General features: G+C 41.1%; 1 protein-coding gene across 3 annotated transcripts in view; it reads right to left on the bottom strand.

Annotated features, from left to right (window-relative positions):
* Nucleotides 1-537: 537 nt before the first annotated feature.
* Nucleotides 538-27,003, bottom strand: part of rhbdl1 (rhomboid, veinlet-like 1 (Drosophila)) — a 60,377-nt gene continuing 33,911 nt past the window's right edge. For 2 of the 3 annotated variants that reach the window (XM_015963395.3, XM_054749155.2), the window contains exons 6-8: nucleotides 7,347-7,447; nucleotides 4,035-4,095; nucleotides 616-1,012 (exon numbers count right to left, since the gene is read on the bottom strand). In XM_015963395.3, coding sequence (XP_015818881.1) covers nucleotides 741-1,012; nucleotides 4,035-4,095; nucleotides 7,347-7,447 — 434 coding nt within the window. In that variant the 3' untranslated portion in view covers nucleotides 616-740. Of the gene's footprint in view, nucleotides 1,013-4,034; nucleotides 4,096-7,346; nucleotides 7,448-27,003 lie in introns of all 3 variants that reach the window. The other variant, XM_070545567.1, reaches the window with a different exon arrangement.

The raw sequence follows: 27,003 nt of genomic DNA, 5'->3' as shown, positions 1-27,003 counted from the left end.
TTCAGATGAGTTGAAGATGACAGTGGTGTTTGTTATCTTGAGGTTCACCGTAATATACGAGATCCAGGCTAAATTAAGTTAAACGAAAGGCTGTATTCTCACTTTGGAGATTAATCTTGTCAGCTTTCCCTCTGAGCACCACTTGTGTGTTAGTTGTTTTTCAATTTGGCGTGCCAGCAATTTAGCAAAAAGCCACAGTGACCCTGTGAGTTACAGCAGGGACGTGAAGGAACAGAAATCCTAAAAAAGAACACAACAAAATTACATCACAGACGTTTTTCACGTGTTTATATTTATTGCTGCCTTCCGAAACAAAAGACTTGTGAATATTTGTGGCACAGATTCAGATTTGGAGACACTGGAGCCTTGTTGTTGCTCATCCTGCACTCTTTCACTGCTATAAATCACTTTTTAAAGAGGCACATGTCACGAAGTGTTCCAATTTGAGGTCATATTGTGAATGAAAATGCAGCTGATGACACATCGTCACTGAAAGGTTAACATGGACGAGTTTATATAAAAAGACACGACGTTCCTCGAAGTGGATCAGAGGAACGGTCACATGTACTTGCTGCTACTGTAATCCCTCTTTAATAAAAGAGACGTATTTCTTTGATTTGCAAAGTATTTGTGTAAAAAAAAAAAATCTTAGATGGACTTTTAGTTTGATCGATCTCATTTGGGTTTAACTTTGGACAAAATGAAAGGCTGTAGAAAGAGTGGGGGGTGGGGGGTGGTCATCAGGGGTTCGGTGGTATCTGCACCTCGAGGAGCTCGTACGCAAAGATGTTCCAAAAGATGGCGAAGAGGAGGAAGGTGATGAAGGAGAAGACGATGACCCACCAGGAGCACTGCTTCTGCAGACTCTCCTCGTAGCTGCGCAGGATCAGCAGCCCCATGCTGATGCCCACCACAGCCCCCGACAGGTGGGCCATGAAGCTGGGCTGGGGGCCCGAGGAGGGCAGGGGCGGTGAGAAGCGGAGCCAGACTGCACGACCCACCTCTGAACTCACTGCGCAAGAGAGACAGACACAGAATTTTTTTATCTGTTTGTCAATGGAGAGCAGAATGAAACTGTCATGTCTTGAAAAAAAAAGAGAAAAGGACAAGAAAAGTACAGTTAGCTATTATAATCTCACATGTTATCAGTCTGAAATCAACAACTTAAAGAGGTTCTTCTCTGAGAAACCATTTTTTATTAATTATTTTTGAAAATGATCTGTCACTCCGTGTTTTTCATGCAGACTGAACATGAAAATAGTCTCCTACATCTCTCTCCTGCGTTAGCTTCTGATATAAAATAGAAGGTGAAACGCTATAATCCAAAAATCCTAACCGTACATCATAAATCCTAACCGTACATCATAAATCCTAACTGTACATCATACAGTAACTTAACAATCATGGATTCACCCATGTTGACTCATGACGAGAACGGTTGCTGTTGGTTTAGTGTCCAGGAAACAGCCGATAATGTCTTGACTAGTAGTAGATATCCGTTAGCATTAGCTACTTCACCACACAGCAGAACTCCTTCAGGCTTGTGTTATTTGTGGAGATAAAACCTCAACATTGCAAAGCAAACAGGGTAGAGTGGTAGAGTCGTGTTGCTGTTAGCCCATCAGAGGCGAGATGTCCAAATATCAGGAATTAAGGCACAAAATCCTGCCTTGTGAAGTTATTTTCTCCTCCAGCTGAGTTCTCTGTGCTGAAACGTTTTTCCCCAGAATACAGCTTAATAGGAATTAATTCCTATTAGATACCACTGCAAATGTAATATAATATCAGTGAAGAACCTCTTTAAATTCAGCTCCTCTTGTGTTGAAAAACAATGGAGTTAAGTTTTATTTTATTTTAAATCTTAATAAAAAAGCAAAACACAATCTCACATCAAGTCACATGCAATTTGCTCAGGTTGTGTTAGGGATGACAGTTAGCTGCTGCTAAACCAAATTATAACCCAATATGGTAAATGGCCAGTTTCTATGTAGTGCCATTTCTACAAGCCCCCAAAGGGCCTTACAACATAATCAGTCATTCACCCATTTACACTCTGGTGGTGATAAGCAACACCATAGCCACAGCAGCCCTGGGGCACACTGACAACCCTTTGGTTATGGGTATTTATAAGTCATGCTTTTTTGTATGAATAAAGTTAATTGGCTATGGAAGCCATTTTGAATTGGGTTGATCCTTAAAGTGACTCAGTTTTTATATATTTGTTTTTCATTCAAATCCATCATGTGGTTGATGAGCACTTTGCTAACACCAGACAAAAGGACACAGGCAGAGATGTTCTCACCCATCTTTCAGCAGTGAGCAATAACAACAGCCCATCAGACTTTCTACCAGAATAAGAGAAAACCAACTCCTATTAGTTTGATTAAATCATCAGTAGGGTTAAAAATCATGATGACTGACCTGTTTAATAGGAGCTTTAGGCCCTCAGGAGATTATAAACATTCATAATTTATCATGTCTGAGAAGAGGAATCCCTCTACAACATACCATGCAAGTCCTTAGACTGAGATGATATCATTACCCAAGTCTGATTTAATTCAGTTTCAGTTCAGTTCAGTTTATTTCTATAACCCCAAAACAACACACGAGTCATCTCAAACGCACCTTCCAAAGTAAACGTTCCAGCTGAGTTCAGATCAGTTAGTCAATTAAATGTTTTCTATTCAAGTAAACCTAGCAGACTGCATCGAGTCACAGACTTGTTGTGTCAGTGTCTTTACAGAAATCTTCATACTAAGCAAGCATGTAGCGACAGTGGAGAGGAAAACTCCCTTTTAACAGGAAGAATCCAACATAAACTTGTTCAGTATAAGCAGCCATCCACCACGACTCGCTGAGGATCGAGAAGACAGAGCAGACACACACACACACACACACACACACACACACACACACACACACACACACACACACACACACACACACACACACACACACACACACACACATGCACACTTACACACAACAGATGAACTAGTAGTAGCACGTTCTATGTTAAAGAAAGTAAAACGTTAATATCAGGAGAGGGAGGACAGTGGTTGGCACCAGTTTGCCAGCTGATTTATCAAACTTTGCATTGTTGAGCCAAGAATGATCACAGGAGAATTCACGCAGATTTTTAAATGGCCTGTATTTGCACAGCACCTCCTTAGGGTTCTACAACCCCCCAAGGCGTTTCACAACACAGTCAGTCATTCACACATTCACACGCTGTTGATGATGAGCTACATTGTTGCCACAGCTGCCCTGGGGCACACTTACGGAAGTGAGACTACAGAAAACAGGCGCCACCGGTCCCTCCGACCACCACAAGCAGGAAAGGTGGGTTAAGCGTTTTGCCCAAGAACACAACAGCAGAAGTCTCTGTCGGGAGCCGGGATCAAACCTACAACCTTCCGATTACTGGACAACCTGAACTACCTCCTGAACTATACTGCTTCCTGAGCTACGGCTGCTTTCTTTACTCTAAAAAGTACCACTAAATGTTATTCATCAGCTGCTACTTTTCCACAAGTCCCTTGGAGGAACAGATACTTGGCTCTGATGCTCAAAACCAAGAGAGCAAAAGATGAGATTATTGAGTTATCACTGTGGCTCACACAAATAAAACATCATGTTTCATCTTTGAATGATCCGTCCAGTGAGGAGAACTGTGACGTTCCAGCAGTGTTTGTATGTGTGAGTGTGGGGGGTGGCAGGCTTGGGACAGATGGAGAGAACATATTGCTCAGTAATGACAGTGGCAGTGTATCGGCCCTTGCGTGGAGGAAAGGACAATAGCGTGACTGAAACGCTTTGAAAACAAAGCAGCATGTCCAATCGGGGCATCGTTCACTCTCAGCCATTAACACTGTCTGTTGCTCATTTTCTTTTTCAATCTGCAGGCACGTTCAACTCACTTCAGTATCTGTGCTGATGCCGACAAGGAAAGCATTTCTGTTTTTAGTTTAGTTTTTGCAGCATTATTTTAAAAGAGAGGCAGAGTGTTGCTGGAGGGAATGTGGAGAACCTACTGCAGACTAGCGCCAGGATCATGCGTAGCAGCTTGTACGGACAGCGCATCCCGGCCCAGTTCTGCAACACAGAGCAAAACAAACCATCACAAACACAAATCTGGCAGGAAACACTTCCGTTTCTACAAGAACATATTCAGAGTGGGACGGACCATGAGAGAGATGGCAGCACTTTCACCAAACAGAGCCACATTAATCCTCCTGGCTGCTCTCCACTTATTGGTTCCAGTTCAGGGCTGCTTTATTAATTAGGACTGTGATCATTTACAGGTATGGGGGAGTGGGCAAACGAGTAACCGTCGTGATTCTCCGAGGTACAAAAGAACAAGACATATTGACACATTTACTCCACAGGATGAATAATGGCAGCGGCCTAGTTCATCCTGAACCCAGAATGAAGTATGAGCCACAAATTTATTCAGCTTTCAGGGAAATTGTTTCCTAAAATCCCATCTGTGTGAGTGTGTGTGTGTGTGTGTGTGTGTGTGTGTGTGTGTGTGTGTGTGTGTGTGTGTGTGTGTGTGTGTGTGTGTGTGTGTGTGTGTGTGTGTGTGTGTGTGTGTGTGTTCAACCTACAGGGGACCCTTTCTGGGATGGTCTGGGGTCTGAACCACAGATTCAGGTGATCAGTGTGGTTTTCCTCCTGGTCGTGCATCACTGGACCAGAGGGTCAGAAGGTGAATGAGAGCGTCACGTGGAGGTGTCCCTTGTAATGTCCTGTAGGGATTACTTTGGGAGTTTCATGTTTTATTTAGTTACTTTACCTACATGAAGGTTTGGATGACATTGCTGGTAACTTTTGGACTTTGCCAGAGGTCCTTTATCACAGATTCTTTTCATCGGGATGAGCATCAGAAGACAGATGGGTGTATAGATGGTTATCTTCATTAGAAACAAGGACAAGGTCCAGGATACAGCGTGGCGTTTTTACCAATAAAATGATTAATATGGTACGGGTCACTGCAGCAAAGGTCTGCGATGGGACTGATGGGAAGAGTTTCTCCACAACTGAAAGCAATTAGCTTATGTGTGTAGCAACTACTACATATTAATTATGACCAATAAGATGTGATATTCCATACAAATATGAAATATCAATCTGATTGATCTTTGAATGTTTAATCAGAAGATTCTAGGCTTCTTTGCTTATTCAGGGACCATAAACACACTTCGTATTAATTCAGACAGAGTCAGTATATAGTTTATAAAATGAATTTGATTATTGTTCCTAAACTAATGATACATGACAAGACATGAATAATGAGATGTGGTGTGGTGGATGTGAGGTGTTGTGATGGAAGCTAGATGTTGTAGCAACCGTTCTTTGTATCTGAGAGAAATTGTGAAATCTGGGTGTAAAATAATTTGTTGTTTGTTATAAACTAGAGAGTTAGTTATTGATGAAAACCTCATCAGACAACAGTATGCAGGCTTACGATACCCTTGTATGAGTTGCTGCCAGCGGTCCGGAGGGTTGCGGTCAGAGTGGTGAGGTCACCGGACGTCGAAACCACAATACTCAGAGATTAGTAGCTTCCTCTGAGTTCAGCTTCCTCGGCTATGAGATGCAACCCGGGGTCTGCAGGTTAGGTGTGAAGTAGCTCTGAAAAGAGCTGTTGTGTCTGTGATCACTTGCAGCGTCGCAGAAAGGTTTTGACTTAAGGTCAAAGGAGTTTGTTTCAAAAGAGGCTTCTTTCCCGATTTGGCCGAATCAGGGCTCAGCTGGAAACTGGATTAATCAGGAAGTAAATCCTGTTTTAATAAACTACTTTGTTATGATTCCTGGCCAAGTTTGACAAATCAGAATTTGACACGTTTCTGAGTTTTTACCAACCTCAGAAAGCCACGCCCTTCTTCAGATACAAGACGTTTTTAACCTTAATATGTATCTTAATGTAATTGGTATGAGTGTGGATAATGATTGACTTGTTAAATCAAACACATACTGATTTATGATATAAATGGATCATTGTAAGAGCAATATTCATTTTAAAATCACTGGTTCAAGCACAGATTATTCAAACATTTCATTTAAACATCTTGTTCATCCATCACATATGATTATTTAACTCATAACATCGTGGAGTCTTCACTTATTCAGAGTGAAGAATGTTGACGTCTGGCATTCATGCAGAGAGAATAGGACCTTGGGAGAGAATGTTTGTTTGAATGTTTTGTCTTCATGGAATGTCAACACGCCCTGAACAGAACCTCCTGGTTCTGGAACGCCAAATAGAAAGTGGATTTATGCTGTAGATGAAAGGTTATTATGTTGATCAATATATAGGAGAAAATTGACCCCTTTGGACGTTACACATGTGAACCTCTGCTCCCACAGGACAAAAGAGAAGGGCAAATCTTTTCTGCAAAGTTTGGTCAGTTCCTTTAGTCATGATCTTGTCACTACAATCAGGACGCTCAGATGTGAAACAACCAGAGGAATCAGTCACGTGTTTCTGAAGAATCAGAGAAATATCTTGCTTTTTCCCCCTCCACTCCATGCCTCTAACACAAGAAAGAAAAATGTTGCTTAAAGTCAAAAGTTCAGTTTGCACACATAGATCCCAGATGTGTTTTCACGTTGTTGCTGGAGCTTGATTCGTGGGGAACAACGCAGCGTTTGAAGCCTCGCTGAACCTATAAATGTCTTCTGAGTGAAACAGATGATGACGTTCGACGACACAAAGCTTGGAATTTTCTGGGCTGCAACTAGACAAAGTTTTACTTTAATAAAAGAGAAATAGAGGAATCATCAGAGCTGAACTAAGAGGCACCTTCAAGGATTTCCCAACAACAAACGCTCCATCACGCGCAGCAGACCAGATAAACCGCTGGCTGCTACGAGCACCGTTTGCTCGGGGCCTGTCAGCGCACTTTGATTTGCATTCCTGCTGGCATCTCTGTTGCCCACAGTGCACAGTGACATTAGTTAAAGTGATTCGTCAGATCTGACGCCGCCTTGAGACTTGAAGAGAATGTGGAAGGCACTTCACATAAGAGCCCTGTGACAGAAACACATTCTAATAAATGTTGGAGGGAGAGGCACCGGAGCTGCTTCAAGAGGACTCACTTCCTTCAAAATGTTTTCTCATTAAAAAAAGGGAGAAAGATACAGCAAAATTTGCATACTACAAAACCAAAAAAAGCTTGAAACGTGCACATGCTTTTAAATCTCAAGCCTGCATCAAAAATGTGGGGAAAAAAGAAAAGAATGTTGATTGGTGGATGTTTCCTGACATTTCATTTATGGTGAAAAGCATTTTCAGACCTAACAATGGAAGTGATGATGATGACGATGATTTTGGCAGTTACCATGACGACGTTGGCCAGATGTGCTGAGCACAGAGCATAGACCCCCCCAGAACCTCCCACCACTGGAGCACGCATGTCGGTGATGGACACCGTTAGCGAGCCTGCGGGGACAAAAAGGACAGAGACATATCAAGACTGTCCACGTAAAACACGGAGGGTAAAGGAACACAGGGACAAGTGTGTGTGTGTGTGTGTGTGTGCGTGTGAGAGAGAGAGAGAGAGCCAAAGACAATAGGAGCGTCAGATTACTCATCATGTACACGAGTCACCTTCCTCACAGCGTTTTGTCTGTTAATCTGTTAAAAACTTGCATCAGCTGTTTAAAACACACAATTAAAAAGACACCCACAATGCACTGCACATGCTCACTTTGTGCACGTCCTTGCACAAGCACCTAATTATATTAAAATAGCAACAAACTGACGGGGAGAATATCTCCAGATTGGATTTCTATTTCTTGTCTTTCCTTCAGGATGTGCTGACCACTTCAAGCCTCACTAAAGAGATTAATTTCCAGTTAGTGGGCTCAGAATGCTTTGGGATGTATTCATAAGCGATTTTGTAATTTAAAAAATGTAGATATGGAAATAAGCCAAACAGTTTTAAACAGAATGGACCAAACAGTGGCAGCAGTGGCTATAGGAGCGATGAAACTCAACGACACAACCTTGCAGTTTATACGTCAGTTTGTTTACATTTAAATGCTGAAAACATCAGTTTTACATAGAAAGTGAGACATTTCACAGCAGGAAGGGCAAAGAGGTAATTAATAAAATGAAAGTGATGAATTTCATTTAGCTGGTTCGTTAATGAATTCCATTAGTATGCTTTACTATGCTTGAACAGCTAGTGCTAATAGAATTAAAAACAGCAGCATGTTTCCAATTGAATATCTGCTTTGATGAGGTTCCCTCACCGTTTGTGAACGATCCTTGTGATTGGGAACAGTTTGCGTCTCTGCTGCACAGCCTGGTTACAGATAAGACCTCCAGTTTGGTTGAGATTTGGTAGAAATTTAATCAAAAGGAGGTGAAATCAGCCTGGGAGCAATTACGACGACATGAAGTTAAGCATCAGTTAAAAAAAGAGAAGCATACTGGTTTGAATGTTGGGTAACTGTTGAGTTGTAATTGCAAAACAAAAAAAAATTTAAGGGGAATAAAATAATTTTAGAAGGCTTGATATTTGCCGGGAAAAAAAACAGGAAGCCTAAGTTTCCTCGCCTTCCAGTCGGCTCAGGGATCCCTGCCCTACAACAAAAGAATGTCAATGAAAACTTATATTTTCTAATCCATTTTGCCTTAAACCCCGAATCACACATAATGTTGCACTTCAATATAAATTATAAATAGCTACATGTGTTCCATTTATGTCTGTTACATCATTTGAGATTTATTTGCTTGTAAAATTTGTAATTAAAGAGATTACAAATCAGACGTTGCATGTGCTAAAATCCTTTTATCACTCGTTGTTGGCTCTGTTATCCACTCTGCTGTGGTCTGGTGGGTGCAGGCACCTCTGACCGACACAGGAAGAGATGGAACAAGCCAGTTTAAAAAAGCTAGCTTGGTTCTGGGCGGCCAACCAGATTCAGTTGAGGAGACGTGTGAAAGGAGGAAGGGAAGATGACCTCCATCTTGGAAAACCCCTCAAACCCACTGCATTCCTCTGTGGAGACCATGGGCAGCTCCTTCAGAGACATACTGAGACATCCCAGATGTAGAACAGAACGCTACCGTAGGTCATTCATCCCCTCTGCAGTAAGAGTGTATAACTCCTCAGTTTAACTGGTACTGGCATTATCCTGCAATAACACCAATGCAATACTCAGTATGTGTTTAATACTTATGTAATACCAGATGTACATCAGTATGTCTGTGCCTTTTATGCTGCATAGTTCTGGAAATGTTTTTCTTTTTATTCGTTGTTTTTAGTGGTTGAAGGTTACAATAATAGCCTTTGTGTTATGATTTTCTTCCTTTTCTCAAAGTGTATGTGCTGCTGTAGAAAGTGAATTTCCCCACTGTGGGATTAAAAGGTCTATTCTATTCTATTCTATTCTATTCTATTCTATTCTATTCTATTCTATTCTATTCTATTCTATTCTATTCTATTCTATGACATCACAACAGAATCTCTTCTCCCCCTGCGTAGCTGCCGGTCACCACATGACTACATTTGAAGCACTTTCTTGGCATCTAAATGTGTCTTTAAAATTCAGACATTAAATCCATGTCACATCCATGGCACATATCAAACTTCCATTGCTCCACAGACTCTCATTGATATTTTTTTGGCAGTATGGGACCTGTGGACCAGAAGTAGATGGGTGCGACAAAGAGACCTTTTGTACAAAAAAAGTAAATGTGCAATGCTTTATTGAAACGAACAAAGTACTATGACTCAGTTTGACATCTGCTTCCAAAAGTTCCTCACAGATCAATGAGGTCATTGTGCTGCAGCCTGCTCTGGTCAGCTGTGATGGGCATCCAGATACCTTCTTGTGTCATACAGAATGTTTTGGGGTGGATTAAGATGGATGCAGCTTTCCCTAATTACTTGTTTTGTTGTTTGTGAAGTCACACAACTTAGGTTTATAGATGTATATTTTTATTATCCTCCATGAAGGTGGGGATGTTAGTCTGCCTATAAGCAGAGTGATTGTAGAGCCATCACATTTTATCTAGAAAACAGATAATTGTTTCCACCAGACCCATTTTTAGATGTAACACACTCTGAGCCTGATCACTTTATTGTATTCAAAGTATTGCTAAATATCGGTTTACTGGGTGATAATTTTAGCTTTACTTTGTCAGCATACCTCAGCAGAAAGGTGGTCTATTAGCAGATAGATATTCGTAATGGCTGTTTATTTCCCTTTTAAAGCCCCAGTGTGTAAAAATATTTGACTCTGTAGCGCCACACAGTTCAGCGTATTGCAGTGACAGTAGGCCACAAGCATCAAAAGGAATTGTGAAAACACCACACACCAGATTTCAACCGTCTACAAGTTTTATTTACTGTTTCTGCTGCTTCCTATAGTCAGCGTCTCTCAGGGATAAGAGATCCCTCTGTCCACGCCTGAATAGTCATTTGCAGCAGCTGTGTTCTCGCTTAACAAAGCATACGCATGTTTAAAATGGCTGCCTCGTGTCACTTGCACTTATTTAAAGCGTTGTTTGTGCGCATCCCCCAAAATTAACATAGTAACCACGTAATCAGTAGCCGGAGTTGACAAAACAAGCACATACACTCACCATGGTCACTCTGTCTCATTCATACTACGATCAGTGTTGTGAAAGTTCATTTCAAAAATCAATTAGTTCATATATTGTTTTCATATATATATGTATATGTACAGTATATATATATATATATATATATATATATATATATATATATATATATATATATATATATATATATATATATATATATATATATATATATACAGAACCCAATGAGGATGACGAGCATGCAGATTAGCTTCCCTGAGACAGTTTCTGACAGTTTGTGCAGAAAATCTCTGGTTAAGCAAACTGGTTGTTGCCACAGCTGTCTGTGGTGGTGAGGCCGGTTGGATGTACAGCTAAATTTTCTGAAACACCTTTGGAAACGGCTTACGGTAAAGAAATGAACATTAATTTCACGAGCAACAGCTCTGGTAGACATTCTTGCAGTCAGCATGCCAATTGCACCCCCCTCCCGAAAAGGTTGCGACATCTTTGGCATTGTGCTGTTTGATCAAACTGCACATTTCAGGGTGGCCTTTTATTGTGGGCAGTCTAAGGCACACCTGTACATTATTCATGCTGTCTAATCAGCCCCTTGATATGCCACAATTGTGAGGTGGGATGGATTATCTTGGTAAAGGAAAAGTTCTTACTGATACACATGTAGACAGATTTCAGAACAATATTTGAGAGTTATGGGTGTTCAGTGCATGTAGTAAAAGTTTCAGATGTTTTAGTTCAGCTCATGAAAAATGGGAGCAAAACAAAAGTGTTGTATTTATATTTTTACTCGGTGTACTTTAGAAAAACAATGGGACTGAATTGTGAGTACAAATAGTTTTAAATAATCAATAATTGAAAATTAAATTCTTGTGATAAAGTTTGATTTTAGTGAAACTTCTGCCTGCAAAGACGACATAATCTTCTGTCAATTATGCAAATGAGTGGAAAAGGTAGGTGTCGAGGGCTGATAAAACTAAAAGAGACTGTTTTTCTTTTAATTGCTGGAGTTGTGATCCCACATTTGTGACACATGTTGAAATGTTCACATTATTCCTAAGTGTGTGTGTTTTGTGTGTGTGTGTGTGTGTGTGTGTGTGTGTGTGTGTGTGTGTGTGTGTGTGTGTGTATGTGTGTGTGTGTGTGTGTGTGTGGGACAGCGTTGAGTAAACATCATCCCAGAGAAGGCCTTGCCAGCCCGTGGTGATGATGGTAGAGACAGATGGTAATCATCCCTCTTTCCTCATTCATTCATCTGTCCACACTCTGACACCTGCGGCTTATTTTATGTGGATTTATGGAGCACATGAAGGTTGATGAATCAGGAGATTCATATTGCCCATTTTAAGTAGAGCCACCAAATTGCAATTACACAGCGGAGCGTACTGTGTGTCATGTCTGATTTCTTTAAAGTAGAAGGAGGAATTGAATCGGAGTAAGAAACTTCAGCTGAGGCTTCTCTAGGTTGGCAGTTGGTTTCTTACTTCTATGCATGAGGTGGTTAGTTCTATTAGAAATAAAAGAGAGGCAGACAAGTACAGACTATTTTCTTTTTCTTTTCTTTGTTGATATCTAAAATACTACACGTGGTAAATAGATAAATAAAATTGACAATATGCATCATAGTGATTACATTCAGGCTGCAATGTTTACTTTCCAATAATTATTTTACCTCCTAGTTAACTCTACACGGTTTGCTGCTTGATTCACAAGTTTACATGTAGGTGATTCACATCGCCACCAAAACCTAAACTCAGATCCTCTTAATACCAGAGTTTATTAGGTGACTACTGAGAAAAAAAGAGAAAGTGTTAAGATTAAAGTTGAAATGCTGATTTAAAAAAGCCAAAATCTCATTTCCAGAAAATTATTCCAAGAATAGAAAATAACTCAAATCATCTGAAGCTTATGAAAGTTGTTTTACTGCAGAAATATATTAATGAACTTCGTTGTAAGCTCTAGATGTTTCAAGGTACTTCAGCATGTTTCCAACTCTTATTGTGAAGGATTAAAGATGTTGTTTGATCTCCTCGTTAGACATCAATTCAGACGTAGCCAAAAAAACCTCATATTCACTAAAATCCCTCAGTAAAACACACCCAGCCAGAATCCCCAGTTACCAGTTACATCACTGATTAAAGGCATACTAACAACTTTTTAAAATATTTTTAAACCATTTTCTTGAGCCAGTATGAGCTAAAATGGGGCAGCAGTAACTCTAGAGGTAGAGCGGTTTGTCCAGTAATCTGAAAGTTGAAGGTTTGGTCCTGGCTTTGACTACAGAATGCTGCTGTTGTGGGTTGGGGTTGTGTCAGCCCAAGCTGGGCAAACGGCCCACAGGGACAGTGCCAGAAGGCCAGATAGGCCAGTCCACCCCTGCTTGCAACTCCAGAGTTGCCTGTCTGGTCCCCGCTGGTGAAGGAAGCTGTGGTGTGGAGCTGACTTGGTAAGCACCTTTCCAGCATGTTTTAGATCGTGAACGCTGCTGATTTGTTTGATATAGTGATAAATCACTCCTGTAGAAACTAATGAAAGCTGAGGAGACATTTCAGCTGTTAGATGAAGGTGTTTAACAGATCAACTCACAACGAGGAGATAAGTTTCACTTTCAGTGAACATTTTTTTCCATTTTTAATATCGAACACTAAGGGGTGCTAAAAGACACCAAAATTGTTTGGTATCTCTTGAAAAAACAATTACAGTCGATTCAGGAGCATCAGGGTGTTTACTTGCTTAAATTATTCTTTAAATATTTAAACCTCCTCTTTCCTTTTATGTTTTTGTCATGGGTGTGCAGGTGAGTGAAGCGGAGGTGAGGATCCAAATGCGGGGAAGAAGGCAGGCAGGAACGTTTAGAGGGTTTTTAATGAGAAACACACGGGACATGAAAACAATGAACAGACAAGGAACACAGAACTGGGAGGGTTCAAATACACAAGGAGCTGGGATCTAATGAGATTGGGAGATGAGAGGCAGGTGGGAGCAATCAGGAGAGACACAGGCCTGAGCAGTGTGGGGAGACAGGACAGGTTGTGACAGTTTTCTTCTCAGTGGTCCTAATAAGCTGTAGTACGTTTAAAGGTTGAACATGGAACACGGACACTCTGGCTAAATCTAGTGTTTAGAGGCGGTAGCTGCAACAATAGAAAACAATTTCCATCCGTCGGGGGTGTTGGTTCCCTGCTGACACATTAAGTGAACAGCCAGCCCCATGCCCAGTGACAAATCGTACAGGATAAGGACTAATTTCTACTAATACGTTTGTTTCACAACACTATTTACCGCTAGAACATCTTCTGGGCTCAGAATCAGCTGCTTGACTTTTTAAGTCTGCCATTTTACACAGTCCCAGCCTCGACTTCCCGAGCGGACTTTCTAGTGCAACAGAGCCCTCTAGTGGCTGGTAGATGTAAACATAAACCCAGTGTTGTGCCCATCAAAATAGTTTCATAATTTATTTTTAAAAATAGCTTTTAAAAACCTGTACATTCATTCTGCACACCTCTAATCGTCCCAATGTAGTTACTATAATTTAAAAATATAGCTTTTTATTAAAATGTTCCATATTCCACCTTTAAAGTTATCCTCATGATCTTGTTTTAAATGTCTGATAATTATCAGTTCAGATGAACCCCCCTCATCAGAAATGTGGTGCCTCCTATAAGTGAGGAGGAGGAGGAGGAGGAGGAGGAAACAGGTTGAGACCTCCGGCTCAGAGGAAGAGATGAACCACTCTTGGTGCTTTGCTAAGAGGCTTCCCATTACAGTTTGCATACTAAACAGGCCTGTCATGTGAGCTCTCCCGCTTGGGGTGATCTGAGATTTATTCTCACCCTCAGCAGGAGCTCAGTCAGACATGAGGTGTGTGATTATTTCAGCTTTGAGCTGACACGTTCTATCTCCAGCACAAAATATTTATTGTTGACACCTTGAAGTTGTCATCTAAAATCCATGAGCACTCAGCAGGGAGACGATGCACTTTGTTCAGCTAACTACCAGTCGTCCCTAAGGCAGCAGCAGACAATCACACAGCTCCTACTACAGCATTAATGCTACTCCCTCCTGCCTCCCAGCTATAGGTCAGCTCTGTATTTCTTCCTGTATGACAAGGTGCAGACACGGGCAGTATCTGGTCTGAAGCCGGAGTCTGACAGCCCGGGGCTGTCCCTCTGTAGCCACTCCAGTGGAGGATGCTCTGGACAACAGTAAATGTTCTAATCCTTAGAAAATCAGAAAAATCCTCCCAGAAGGGTGTTGAGAGTCTGCTTTCTAGACTTTGTACACATGGGATGCCACCGACTGGGATTACTGCTTCAGTTACGGGTGGAGGTTTGTGAAGGGATCCCTGTTGCTACACATGGTGATATTTACTTTAGGAAAAGAGATGAAAATGAAAAAGGTTTATGGAATACTGTAGCATTAAAGGCTATCAGATGTAGAATACTGGAGCTGTTTTAAGATGCCAGTAAAACATGCCGGTCTAGGCTGTTAGCTCATCAGAACCAGCTATAATATGGTGCTTTTACATCTGGGTCAGCTTGGTCTGGGCTGTGTGGAGTAACTGTGTGAGATGTAGGATGTCCCCGGGACAGGTTGTACCCACCCGGTCCTGGACGAGCTAACCCAGATGTGATTGAAGTTATAGCTATTTCTCCAAGAATCACAGAATAAAACCAGCAGGTTTAAACCAGGAGATAAAAGATGAAGAAAGGTTTTCCGAAAACTGCAGAACATTAAGACATCTGTTGGTTCTGATGGATTATGTCCAGTTAAAAAGTTTCTTGGGGACATTAATGTCTCACATGTCTAGAGGACAATAAAAGGACACTGAGTCTTTATTAATTCAGGTAAATGAGTCTCCAGCTTTTTAAACTGTGTCTGAGATCCAGCATCAGGAGAGGAAACCTTTAAGTACTGATGATGTAGGAATATTTCCTCCCCAACTCAGCTCCCTCTGTTCACACACACCCACCACGGAAATCCTCCATGCATTAAATCTGCTCTGAGATGCGCTACAGTCAGCACTTATGTCATCACAGATCTGTCTCTGTTGGCTAATAAACCAAAGATTTATTTACTGAACACAAATTAAAAGAGGAGGGGACGTGAGCTTATGAGAGTAGGTGACACATCAGCTCTCCAGCAGCTCTAGAACATTTGGGCTCTGTTGTCGTATCATTTCTGTCTCTGAAAGTCCTCGAGAGCCCAACCCACCAGCCTGAGCTGGACCACATCACCCTAGAGAACAAACTTATTTGATCAGATATTGGGGAAGCTATCCATGCACTTCTGTGACCCCTGAAATGGTTGTGACCTGTTAATCTCACACTGGTAATTTCATGTTGTCATGAACAACGGCCAATGTTCACCATCTTAGATTGGGTGAAGTGAGACACAAAAAAATCGCTAAGAATTACAAATAATTTGTTAATTTTAGATTTTTAATCATACATTGATTTGTTTTTAGAGACAGGTGAGACAACATTTAGTTAAATGTCTATAGAAGATCAGATTAAGGAGGTGATTAAATCGTTTTTCAGACATAAGTACACTGTTATTGAACAGGTCTTCAGGATTTATTTATTTCAGTTTTATGGCAAAAACTAGCTAGTTTATGTAGCTTGGGCATTTGAAGAAGAAAAGAAGAAAATATAATTTCTATAGCGCCTCTCAAGATAAAAATCACGAGGCGCTTATTTGCCTATTTGGTGATGATGCTTCCTGGACACCTCTCCAGTGAGGTTTTTGAGACCTATGGGAAGGACACACTGGAGGGACTATGTCTCTTGGCTGCCAGGGAATGCCTTGGAATCCTCCCAGAGGAGCTGACCCAAGTGGTTGAGGAGAGGGAAGTCTGGACCTCTCTGCTTAGGCTGCTGCCCTCACGACCCAACCCCGAATAGGTGGAGGAAGATGGATGGACGTTGGATGGATGGATGGATGGATGGATGAATGGATGAATGGATGAATGGAGGAATGGAGGAATGGTGGATGAATGGATGAACGATGGATGACATTTCTTACTTGTTTTTAGGTTCAATTGGTTTTTAAGGGTTTTTAATGTGATGACATTTAATTAATTAATTAGAATAATCATCCTACTCATTATATCCACGCCGCCTGTCCCACTTTAATAAGATCTGCAGTTATTTTCAGTTAATTTATCTTATTGTAGCACAGAGAGCTTCAGTTATTGGATCTCCCACTAGAATGACATTTCAGAAATTCTTTCTTGTGTTGTTATTGATGCGTGTTTAACAGCCAGTGAAACCAACAACATTCAGGCCTGACTTTGCAGCTGTTAGATCAAGAATATAGATGTGGTTTCTACATTAGCTAAACATTTAAGTGTTAACTTTTAATTTTATTGATAAAGATTCCAGCACAACCATCAAATGAAACAAAGCAGACAAAAGCACCCAGACGTCTTTGTTAAAATAAGAGAAAAGAATCTAAATCCATGAACACGTAAACAATGTACTGATCATAAAAACTCTCTACAAGTATTCTGCCACATTTTATATGAAGCAGCCCTGTATGTCTACATAATCAAGGGAGACAACTTCTTTTATGTAATGAATCAAAAGGGTCAATTTCCCCCATCAAATTGACACAGTATAACCTTTCATTCACGCCAGAGCTGCAAAGTCAAGGTTACACCAGCTGAAGGATTCAGACGCACAAATCAACCTTTTGCTCACTTATTGTTATTCAACGCAGACATAAATAAACTGCCAAGGTCTCCCGCAAAAGCCCCTATCTCTCTGTGTAAAACAACAAGATGTTTAAATGGAATGTTTGAATAATCTGTGCTTAAATCAATGAAGTTGAAATGAATATTGCTCTAACAATGATCCATTGCAGATCTTATGATCAGTATGTGTTTGATTTAACAAGTTAATCATTATCTACACTCATACACACCTTCATAAGATACAAATTAAGGTTAAGATTCACCTCACATAAAGTTTAAAGATTCTGATTCACAGTGTTAAGAATCTTGCATCTGAAGGAAGGCTTTCTGAGGAATGTTTTGGTAAAGCCTTCCAGACATGGCGCATTCTGATTTGCCAGAATGCGCCAGAAATCATAACAAAGTAGTTTGATAAAACAAGAATTACTTCCCGAGTAATTCAGTTTCTAGCAGAGTATCTAACTGGCCGATTCGAAACAAGCATCCTTGAGACATCTCTTTTGACACACAGTCGAAACCTGTTTGGACGCTGCAAGCTGACCCAGCCAGACGGCTCCCTAAGAGCCACATCCACTTTGGGCGCAAACAAGCATTCCAACTACTGTTGTGACCTGGAGACATCTCAAGACTGGACGGGTCGTATAATCTACGCAGTCCTGGTGCTGTGAGGTCTACCCGACATCTGACAGTCTGGATCTGCTGGGGGTCTCCGCCAGGGTTTGTAGGCACAACAGATTGCGTCTGATGCTGTTTATTAATAATCAACTCTCTAGTTTATAGCAGACAACAAATTCTTTTACAGCCAGATTTCACAATTTCTTTCAGATACAAAGATTCTGAGACACATCTAACTTACATCACACCACCTCACATTCCATCACTGCATATCCACTTCATCACATCTCATTATTCATATCTTATCGTGTATAATCATTAGTTTAGACAAGCATAAAATCCCTTTTTAACTATATACCTGACTCTGTCTGAACTAATACGAAGTGTGTTTATGGTCCCTGAACAAGTAAAAGTAACTATAATCTTCTGATTAAAAATTCAAAGATCAATCAGGTTGATATTTCATATTTATATGGAATTATCACACCTTATTGGTCATAAATTATTTGCAGTCGTCACGCCATAAAGTGTGACCGCTACATTTATGTTGCAGCTTTAAGAAGTTGTACATGAACAGACAGTGACTGGAGGAACAATAATTGAATTTCTGAGTGACTCATCTCATGTTTTTTTTTTCTAATTTACTAACTATTTAAAGAGCAAATAGCTTTAAAATGTCATTTAGCACAGTGGCATCATTCCCAGAGCTCCATTTTAATTTTGATGGTGCCATTTGGCCAGAGGAGCTCTACTGTTTTCCATCTGAAATGTTTGTGTCATCCAGAGAGACGGAGATAAGACCAATAGCACAGATGTTGACTGTGCTTTGCTTTAAGTGGACCAGAGAGCTCTCAGTCCAATCTAACATCTTGATCCATCTCCTTGGGGCATGTTTGGATGAAAACCCAGGAGGATGAGAAAGAAAAGACCGTCTGCAATTTTTATTTATCTGCATGATCAAATAGTAACAGAAGGTCTACTGTACGCCTTTAAAAGCAGATTCTTAGGAGAAAGTATCAAATCTGTAAACCTATTAAAACGTAGATCTTGTTGTGCTAAAAAATACAAAGTAAAAAAACAAAAAAACAAACAAAAGCAAAATGATAAAATTACATTTTTTTAATTACAGAAAAAAGTTAAAAGAGCAAATTCATTTAAAAAGTAGACAAACATGAAACGTTTTTAAAAAGTGAAAACAATTTTTTTAAATAAAAAACTTTCAAATTTATCAAAGAAAAGGCAAAAACTTTAAAACATTTAAGTAAATTTTGCTTTTTAAAATAATGCAAGAAAATAAAAACATAAAGAAAATAAACCCTCAGAGACCCACGATTGTAATATTGCAACATCAGATTTAAGTCTACAAAAATAAACCTTCCCCATTTTTTTTTTCTTTTTAAAACCACATTTACATTGCTAATAGGTCCTATTGTTCAGTTCTGCAACACTATTGGCTGTTAAAATGTGTAAACAGGCCCGTTTATCTGGCCTCCTAGAACAACATGTGAAAGGTTAAAAAAAGATTTTGCAGTTGTTTTCTAAATTTGGGTTTCTGGGGGATAAATGAACATGTAACATGTTATGCTGGGCGTTAGATGAAGACCCTGAACAATAACATCAGGCATGAACGTGTACCAGATCATTTGTGACACTCACAGCAAATTCAAAAGTGTTAATTTTCTGGTTTTATAACACTGACAAGAGAGTTAAAACCCAGTGTTAAAGAGGAGTGTCTCCTAATCAACTCTGTAGGAGTCATTTTGGACAAAATAACGCCTGAAAATCTAACTCTGAACTCCCACAGCAGCTGTAACACCTGCAGAGGTAATTTGTAGACTCCACCCTTTTATTCTAAAAGTTGGACTGCAGACAGTTGCAGGATCTGCAGTGGGCGAGGTGCATTGTGGGTAGTTATGTTTTTAGTTTATTCTATTTAGAGGTGTTTAGGCATGTTTCTTTTGGGGAGTTGTGTTGTTCTTAGTACTTTGTTCACTGTTGCAAATGTGTTTTGTTTGTTATGTCATGTTTGTACCATAAGTGAGGAGGCCGGTCAAAACGATGGGACCGCCGTGTGTTCTACTATTACAGTAATAGTGTGGTGCATGGTTCATTCTGCATGCTCAGGACTCTGTTCCTTGTGATCCTCTCCCACTGACAGATTGCAGTCATGACGTGTACAAGTCATGAGTTAGCCAGTAGTGATGGGAATTCTGACTCTTTTTAAAGAGCCGGTTCTTTTGGCTCATCTCACCAGAAAGAGCCAGCTCTTTCGGCTTCCAAGTGGCTCCTCAGATTTTCTGTTGCGTGGAGTACATTTACAACCAAAATAATGCAAAACTATATGTAGAATTATTTACTAATGTAAAAAAATGCAATATATCAAATATTTATCGTTTCTATGGGTTTAATAACTGAACACTTTAAGAAAACTCCACTTTCCGACTGCTGGCACTCATTTTCTCACCGTCTTCGTCGCTCACCTTTTTCTTCCTCCTCGTTCCCTCTCGTCTCCCTCCGCCTGCACGTGCTCTGCTGTGTGTCTGAGTCTGATCATCCCTCTTCCCCGCCCCTACTGCCTTGTGTGTGGACAGTCTGGACACGCAGTCACACATGTTGACCATGCCTGTAGCTTTCACCAAAGCAAGAGGGGAGGGGGGAGGGGAGGGGACGGCTCCCAATGACGAGCCGGCTCCCGTCGTTCACTTCAAAGAGCCGGCTCTTAGGGGCTCGACACACGGGAGGCGACAAACGACTGCGATCAGCGAAATTCGTCGCTGTCGCTTTTATTACCTGACACACGGGAGGCGACCTGCGGCAGCGGCCAGCAGCAAAGCCGTCTACGCGTTCTGTTCCATGGCGAAATCGAAACTCCCGTTGTTTTGTTTGGCTGTGTCAGGTTGGAGGGAATTAAGCCTTAGTAGGAGGGAGACCAGCGATTATCGCTTTGTTGCGCACGTTTCTTTGAAAATGAATGGAGGAGAGGCGATGCCGCCTCCCGTGTGTCGAGCCCATTAGAGCCGGTTCGTTCGAGACCGACACATCACTATTAGCCAGTGTTTTTCACTGTAGCTGATTGCTTCCTGACACTGAAAAGTAAAAAAAATCTTAAAATCGTGGTGGTGATTAATAACTTGAGTGTAAACTGACTCTGAAAATTATCACTGGTTGTACTGTACACAGCAAATTCATCATGCTCAAATAACTCTATCAGAGTTGATTTCAACACTTTTAAGGTGTCTACATGGGTCCATCCCAGTAAGTGTTGATTCAACACTTTTTGGAGAGTTGGTACTTTAACTCTGATTTAGTGTTAAATATTTAACTCTAGAGGATTTGATTTTTAACACTAAATCAGAGTTAAAGTACTAACTCTCCAAAAGTGTTAAATCAACACTTACTGGGGTGGACCCATATAGACACTTTAAAAGCGTTGAAATAAGCTCTGATAGAGTTACTTTGAGCATGCTGAATTTGCTAGCTGTAGCCGCCATCTTGAATTTAGTTGATTTAAAAATGTAATCATTAACTTTCCCAAGAAAGACTTCCTGATTGTTTAATTCAAAACTTGCACCCCCCCCCCCCCCCACACACACACACACACACACTCACATACACACCCAGCTGTTGCATCCTTTAAGCTCTGCATCTTCATACTGATTTAATCTGATTAAGATTTACCCTATTTTCCACATGGGAGAAAAAACAGAAAAACAAAAATCAAACATAATGTTTGTGCAACTCAGGAAAGTTCAATAAACTTTTGTGAGAGGCCCACTCAACAAGCATCAACAATCAGCCCTGCTCATAATCAAATCTTTAGTAAATTCCCACAGAACATTCATAAATATATGTGTGTGGATACAAATGGGGTTATTTATTTATTTTTACCAGAAATGCATTTTATTAAAGGAAAAAACAAGCGGTTGTTTGTTAGACGCAGATGATTTTCCGTAATCAGCTGGAATTTAAGAACCCAAACAGCTGACCTTGGGTGGAAATTACTTTAATTCACCAGACATCTGAGCACAACATCACCTCCTCTGCCCAAGGTCACGATGGCTACAGAAATTGTGTTGCTCGGTGCTTCTGTTTTGGGAAATCCACAAGCCGCTGCAGTTAAAAGTGCTCCAGCTAAGGGTCTGACAAATACCGCTGTTCAATGCTGGACCTAAATAGAGAGGTGGAAGTGCAGCAGACTCAATACAAACACACGAAGAAGAAGTATTCACGAAGGCGAAGCCTGTAGAGGAAGTGAGGTCACCAGGAGGAGTTGACTGTGGGGTTAAATGGGCGGGGATCAGGAATTAGCATAATCATGCTAGCAGGCTCTCTGCAACTCACCAAGGTCACCCTGCCTCCTCAGTCTTAGCCCACTTATGCATCAAGGGAGCACATCAGAAACACACGACCAGGCGATCCGCTCCACATGAGGGTTTGAACACAAACAAACTCCCCACAAAGCCCGGCTTAAACACAGAAATGTGACCTTGGACGTCTCACAGCACAGCAGCCGTATGTTCCACAGACCAGCCTGCAAAGTCAGGAAATAATTATCATTCACAAAAAACACCAGCACACACACAAGACCTCTCATCCTGCCTCCTGCCCTTCATAAGCAACCTCAGATTCACCTCCAGCCAATCAGATCGCTGCATGCTTAAACATCTGATGGGAGTCAGAGCAGAAGTCAAAAGAGGCAGAGACCAAGTCACCTCCCTCTGGCATTGAGAGTGATTAATTCAGCCTCGGGTTTTTCTGACGTTTCCGCTCCTTTTCTTCCATCCCTTTTGTCTTTTTATCTCTTCCTCATTAACAGCTGCTGATGCAACGTGAAGGTGTGGCGTGTGAATGTTTATCTGATCCAACTCCTCTCCTAGAGACACCTCAATCCTCTGTTTTTCTAAACGAAGAACGAAAGACGCAACTTTGCAGCATAAATCAGCAAAACAGATGAACAAAACTGTTTTTGACTCCATCTTAGGATCCTAGCTGCTTTTACCCTGCCTAAATATGAGCTTTTAAAGAATGATCTGATCTACTTCTCGGCCTCGTAACAGGACCTAGAGTCTAAACAGAGATCTGGTTGAGTTAAAGCAGTAGATCAGGTCTCGAGGCCACGAGAGAAATCCTGCAGTCCTGCCTGCACAACATTAATCAAGCGCCGAAGGATTCGACACCAAATGTGACTTGGCGTGTCTCTCTTAGTAACGTCAACATTAATTAGCTTGCAACACAAACAAACAGGTTACACCAACATGCAGCCATTTATCACGTATCCATTACAAACCCCATTCAGAGCTCCGCTCAGTGAGGGCTGTGATTTCTCACTTATCCAGCTGGCTTACAGTGGACAGAGGACTGTGGACAGTAAACTGTCCCTTGGTTCTAAAGGAGGGGAGACGTCCTTGTAAACATTGGCTGCATTTGTAGTGAAAAACCGAATCTTAGTTTTAGTGTGACTTTAGCTGCTTTTTGGACAGGATGATCTCGATCAACCTCTAGTTGAGTCTGAGCTCTTGTCTCGGTCGTTCTCCTTGTCTAAAATGATAGTTTTGTTGTTGTGTCATTCATCTGAGTTGTGAAAAATAACTAAATAGCTGATGAACGCGTTCAGTAGAGACTTTCTAAGTAACTATGTCTCATGAAAACGTCTACATTCCTCATTTACTTTGATTGCAGTGTGAGGGTCACATGATGGTTAATGCTTGCTAGGTCAGTTTTAGACTCTCCTGTCTGTTAACCCAAAAAGCCAAGTTTGAGTGTGGTGTATACATATTTTAGCATGTTTATGACTTTCTGTCATTGAAGCAGCACCTAAAAGAAGTTTGTGACACTCATAGACACACTTTCGTCTCGTAATTTGAACGGTTTCTCATAAATGTGTGTTTACTCACATTTAAAGGTGTTGAACACACATTTAATCAATACATTTGCAGGGGTCTATAGAATACCTTGTAAGCCATACTCCTGGGGAGTTCTGCTGTGTGGTGGAGTTGCTAATGCTAACATTTAGCTTCTACTAGCTGAGATGTTCTCTGCTGTTTCCTGGATGCTAAACCAACAACAGCCCTCCCCATGATGAGTCAAGATGGGTGAGTCCATGAATGTTACATGATAGTGTGACGTAGATCTGTCAGGATTTTTAAATCCTACAGTTTCACTATCTATTTTCTACCAGCAGTTAAAGCAGGAAATAGGTGTAGGAGACTATTTTCATGTTCAGCCTGCATGAAAAACTCAAAGTGACTAATCATAACCAAAAATAATCATTAAAAATGCTTTTTCAGTGAACCACACCTTTGAAAACCACACGCAACCTGCAATGAGTCAAATCTAACATGTGAACCTTGCATTTTCTTTTTGCATATTTCCACAGACCCTAAGCCAAATAAAATCAGGGAGGAAGAACACTTCTATGAATGCTTTGGTCCTTCAGGATTTACTGAGTTCTGTAAATCTGCAGAGTTGCAGCTGGTTCTCTGCAGCTAAAGCATTCCTAAAAAAAAAGGGCACTTAATAAACTGATGAAGATAACTGACCAACACACCAGTGAACCAATAACTCTCCTTTATTTGGAAACTTCTTCAGCTCTGCTGCAATAAAATCTGATACAGGATCTGCTTTGAGCTGACAGCTTTAGATTTAAACCAGGACTTCTTTTGCAACAAACTGCTGCAGAAAACAGCTAAAAACAAAAGCATGGCATTATCAGGACGTAGTTTACCACTGAGGTGAGTCACAGCAACAACTGCAGCAATCCCAGAGTTGTATCCATCAGGGCCTTACACAACACATTTTCCACCCCACTTCAAAACAACCAGATAATCCAAAGAGAAAGCTTCATCCTGGAGCCTCGATACAGACTGCAGAGTAAATGCTGACAGGCAATAAACAGGAACATCAACACAAAAAATCCTGAAGCAGAGATGTTTCCAGACACCCGTTTTGCTCCTGAACAGAGGCTGCTGAGAAACGTGAGGCGATAAAGGAGGCAGACGCCCCGAGGCTGGAGCTGCTGTGAGCAAAACCGATGTGTTCTGGTACCTGTTGATGTCCTGAAACATTGTGGAGGAGTGTATGGCCCGAGGGGAGGAATGAAAAGACAGACAGAGGGAAGAAACCTCCTGCTGCTTTTCTTTAATGGAACGTTCAGCTGCAACAATTAGGATTTATCTCATCAATGAAAATCCGACTAAAGCAATTTAAGTTTCCTGGAAAACAAGAGCAGCTCTTGGTGTTGTGTGTGCAGCAGAAGACTCCTGAGTGGATGTAAAAGCATCAAGGACGGAACAGTGCTCTTAAAAAGTGTTGACAGATTTGTTTCTTTTGTCAGCACACGCTCAAGGACAAGGCGCACAGAGTCACACTTTAGTTTCAGTAAGTGCACTACTGCAGTAAAGTAGATGAAGCACCATATCCAGATTAAAATCTGTTTTCAGGTTTTCCCTATAGAGATTCACATCTTATAGTCCATATGAATACCGTATTTTCCGGACTATAAGCCGCTACTTTTTCCCATGCTTTGAACCATACGGCTTATAATGAGGTGCGGCTTTAGTCAACCAGAAAGGATGGATGCTGGAAAGTCTAATGAAGGAATGGTTAAAGGAGTGCTACGGAAAGCACCCAGAAGGATTTTTTTCACAGGAAAACGGCGCTGCTTGTTTTCCCAGCTTCACCCGGGGATGATGACAGCAACACGGACATCGTCACTGACATCGTCACAGAAAAGGTATGTGACGAAGCTCTTCTGAGGCTGTTCAACTCTGACACTGAAGAAGATGACTTCAGTGGTTTCAGTACGCAGGAGGACGATGAATAAACTAATCAATAACTTTTCTGTTTTGTTTGATACTGATCAGTTCAGTTACGTTCAGTTAAACTACGTTTTCAATTCAGTAGATGTCTGCGGCTTTCAGCTCGGTGCGGCTTATATTGAGGTGCGCTCTATAGTCCGGAAATTACGGTAAATCGTTTATATTTTCCCACTATTTGATGCATCTTCAAAAAGAGGAGATTCCTTTTTTATTTTTGTGCTTTTTAGATTTGAAAGTGCATCCTGCACGGCAACACAGATAGCCACGGTACCTGCAGCACGTTGCTCTATAAATCCACCCGTTGAGGGCAGATACAACTTGAAAGCTCCGCTGCCCTACAAAAATAACAAGCAACAGCATGAACGGCCAACATGATTGAACTCATGAGTGAAAATATGACTCCATGAATATAAACATGAGACAGCCACAGGCAAAGAGAAAAGCAGCAGCAGCAGACGAAAGCAACAGAAAATCAGGCAGAATCCAGAGCGTGGGGCAATTTATAACATCTATTAGCAGGTAAGGGGTTTGACTTGTGAAAAATAATAGCTGAATGGAAACACACACACACACACACACACACACACACACACACACACACACACACACACACACACACACACACACACACACACACACACACACACACACACACACACACACACACACACACACACACACACACACACACACACACACACACACACACACACATCAGAGGCTCCAACATAAACAGAGCAGGAAGAAGGGTGACACAGGGAGGCTAAAGGGAATGTCAGATTCTAGAGCGTCTGAACATTTGACACAAACACGCTGGTGACACTAGAGGAGGAGTTAAAAAGCCTTCAGATACCATGACAGCTCATCCTGAGGCAGACGCAAGAAATCAAGCAGATCTGGCTTGCAGCTTTTGAAATGAACATTCTGTTCATCCAACAGGAGAAAATCTTAACAGCGCAGAGGTGCCACTGGGGGGGGGGGGGGGCAGAGGAAGTATTGCCCCCCCAGAGTAAATTTGCAGCCCCTGACCTCCTCAGATTGCAAGAAAATTAGGGAAATGTCAGTTTTGATTACCCTGAAATGGTACTAATGGCGACTCTGTGAGTACATTTCAACATTAGTGTGACTGTGTACTATTATATGCACAAACTCTCATTTTAATCACAGTTTTGTCAAACTCTATTGATCATTTTCAGTTTCAGGTTATTTGGTCTCCAATCAGTCCAAACTTATGTTTTCGTACCTAGCAGACACTTTAGTCCAGTGACTTGACTTGGATGTGATTGGCTAAAGGTAGC

Source organism: Nothobranchius furzeri, chromosome 16 (genome assembly GCF_043380555.1).
Source record: "Nothobranchius furzeri strain GRZ-AD chromosome 16, NfurGRZ-RIMD1, whole genome shotgun sequence".
NCBI classification, from domain to species: Eukaryota; Metazoa; Chordata; class Actinopteri; order Cyprinodontiformes; family Nothobranchiidae; genus Nothobranchius; species Nothobranchius furzeri.
Note: the sequence above shows the minus strand (reverse complement) of the source record. Positions and strands in the feature narration are given on the sequence as shown.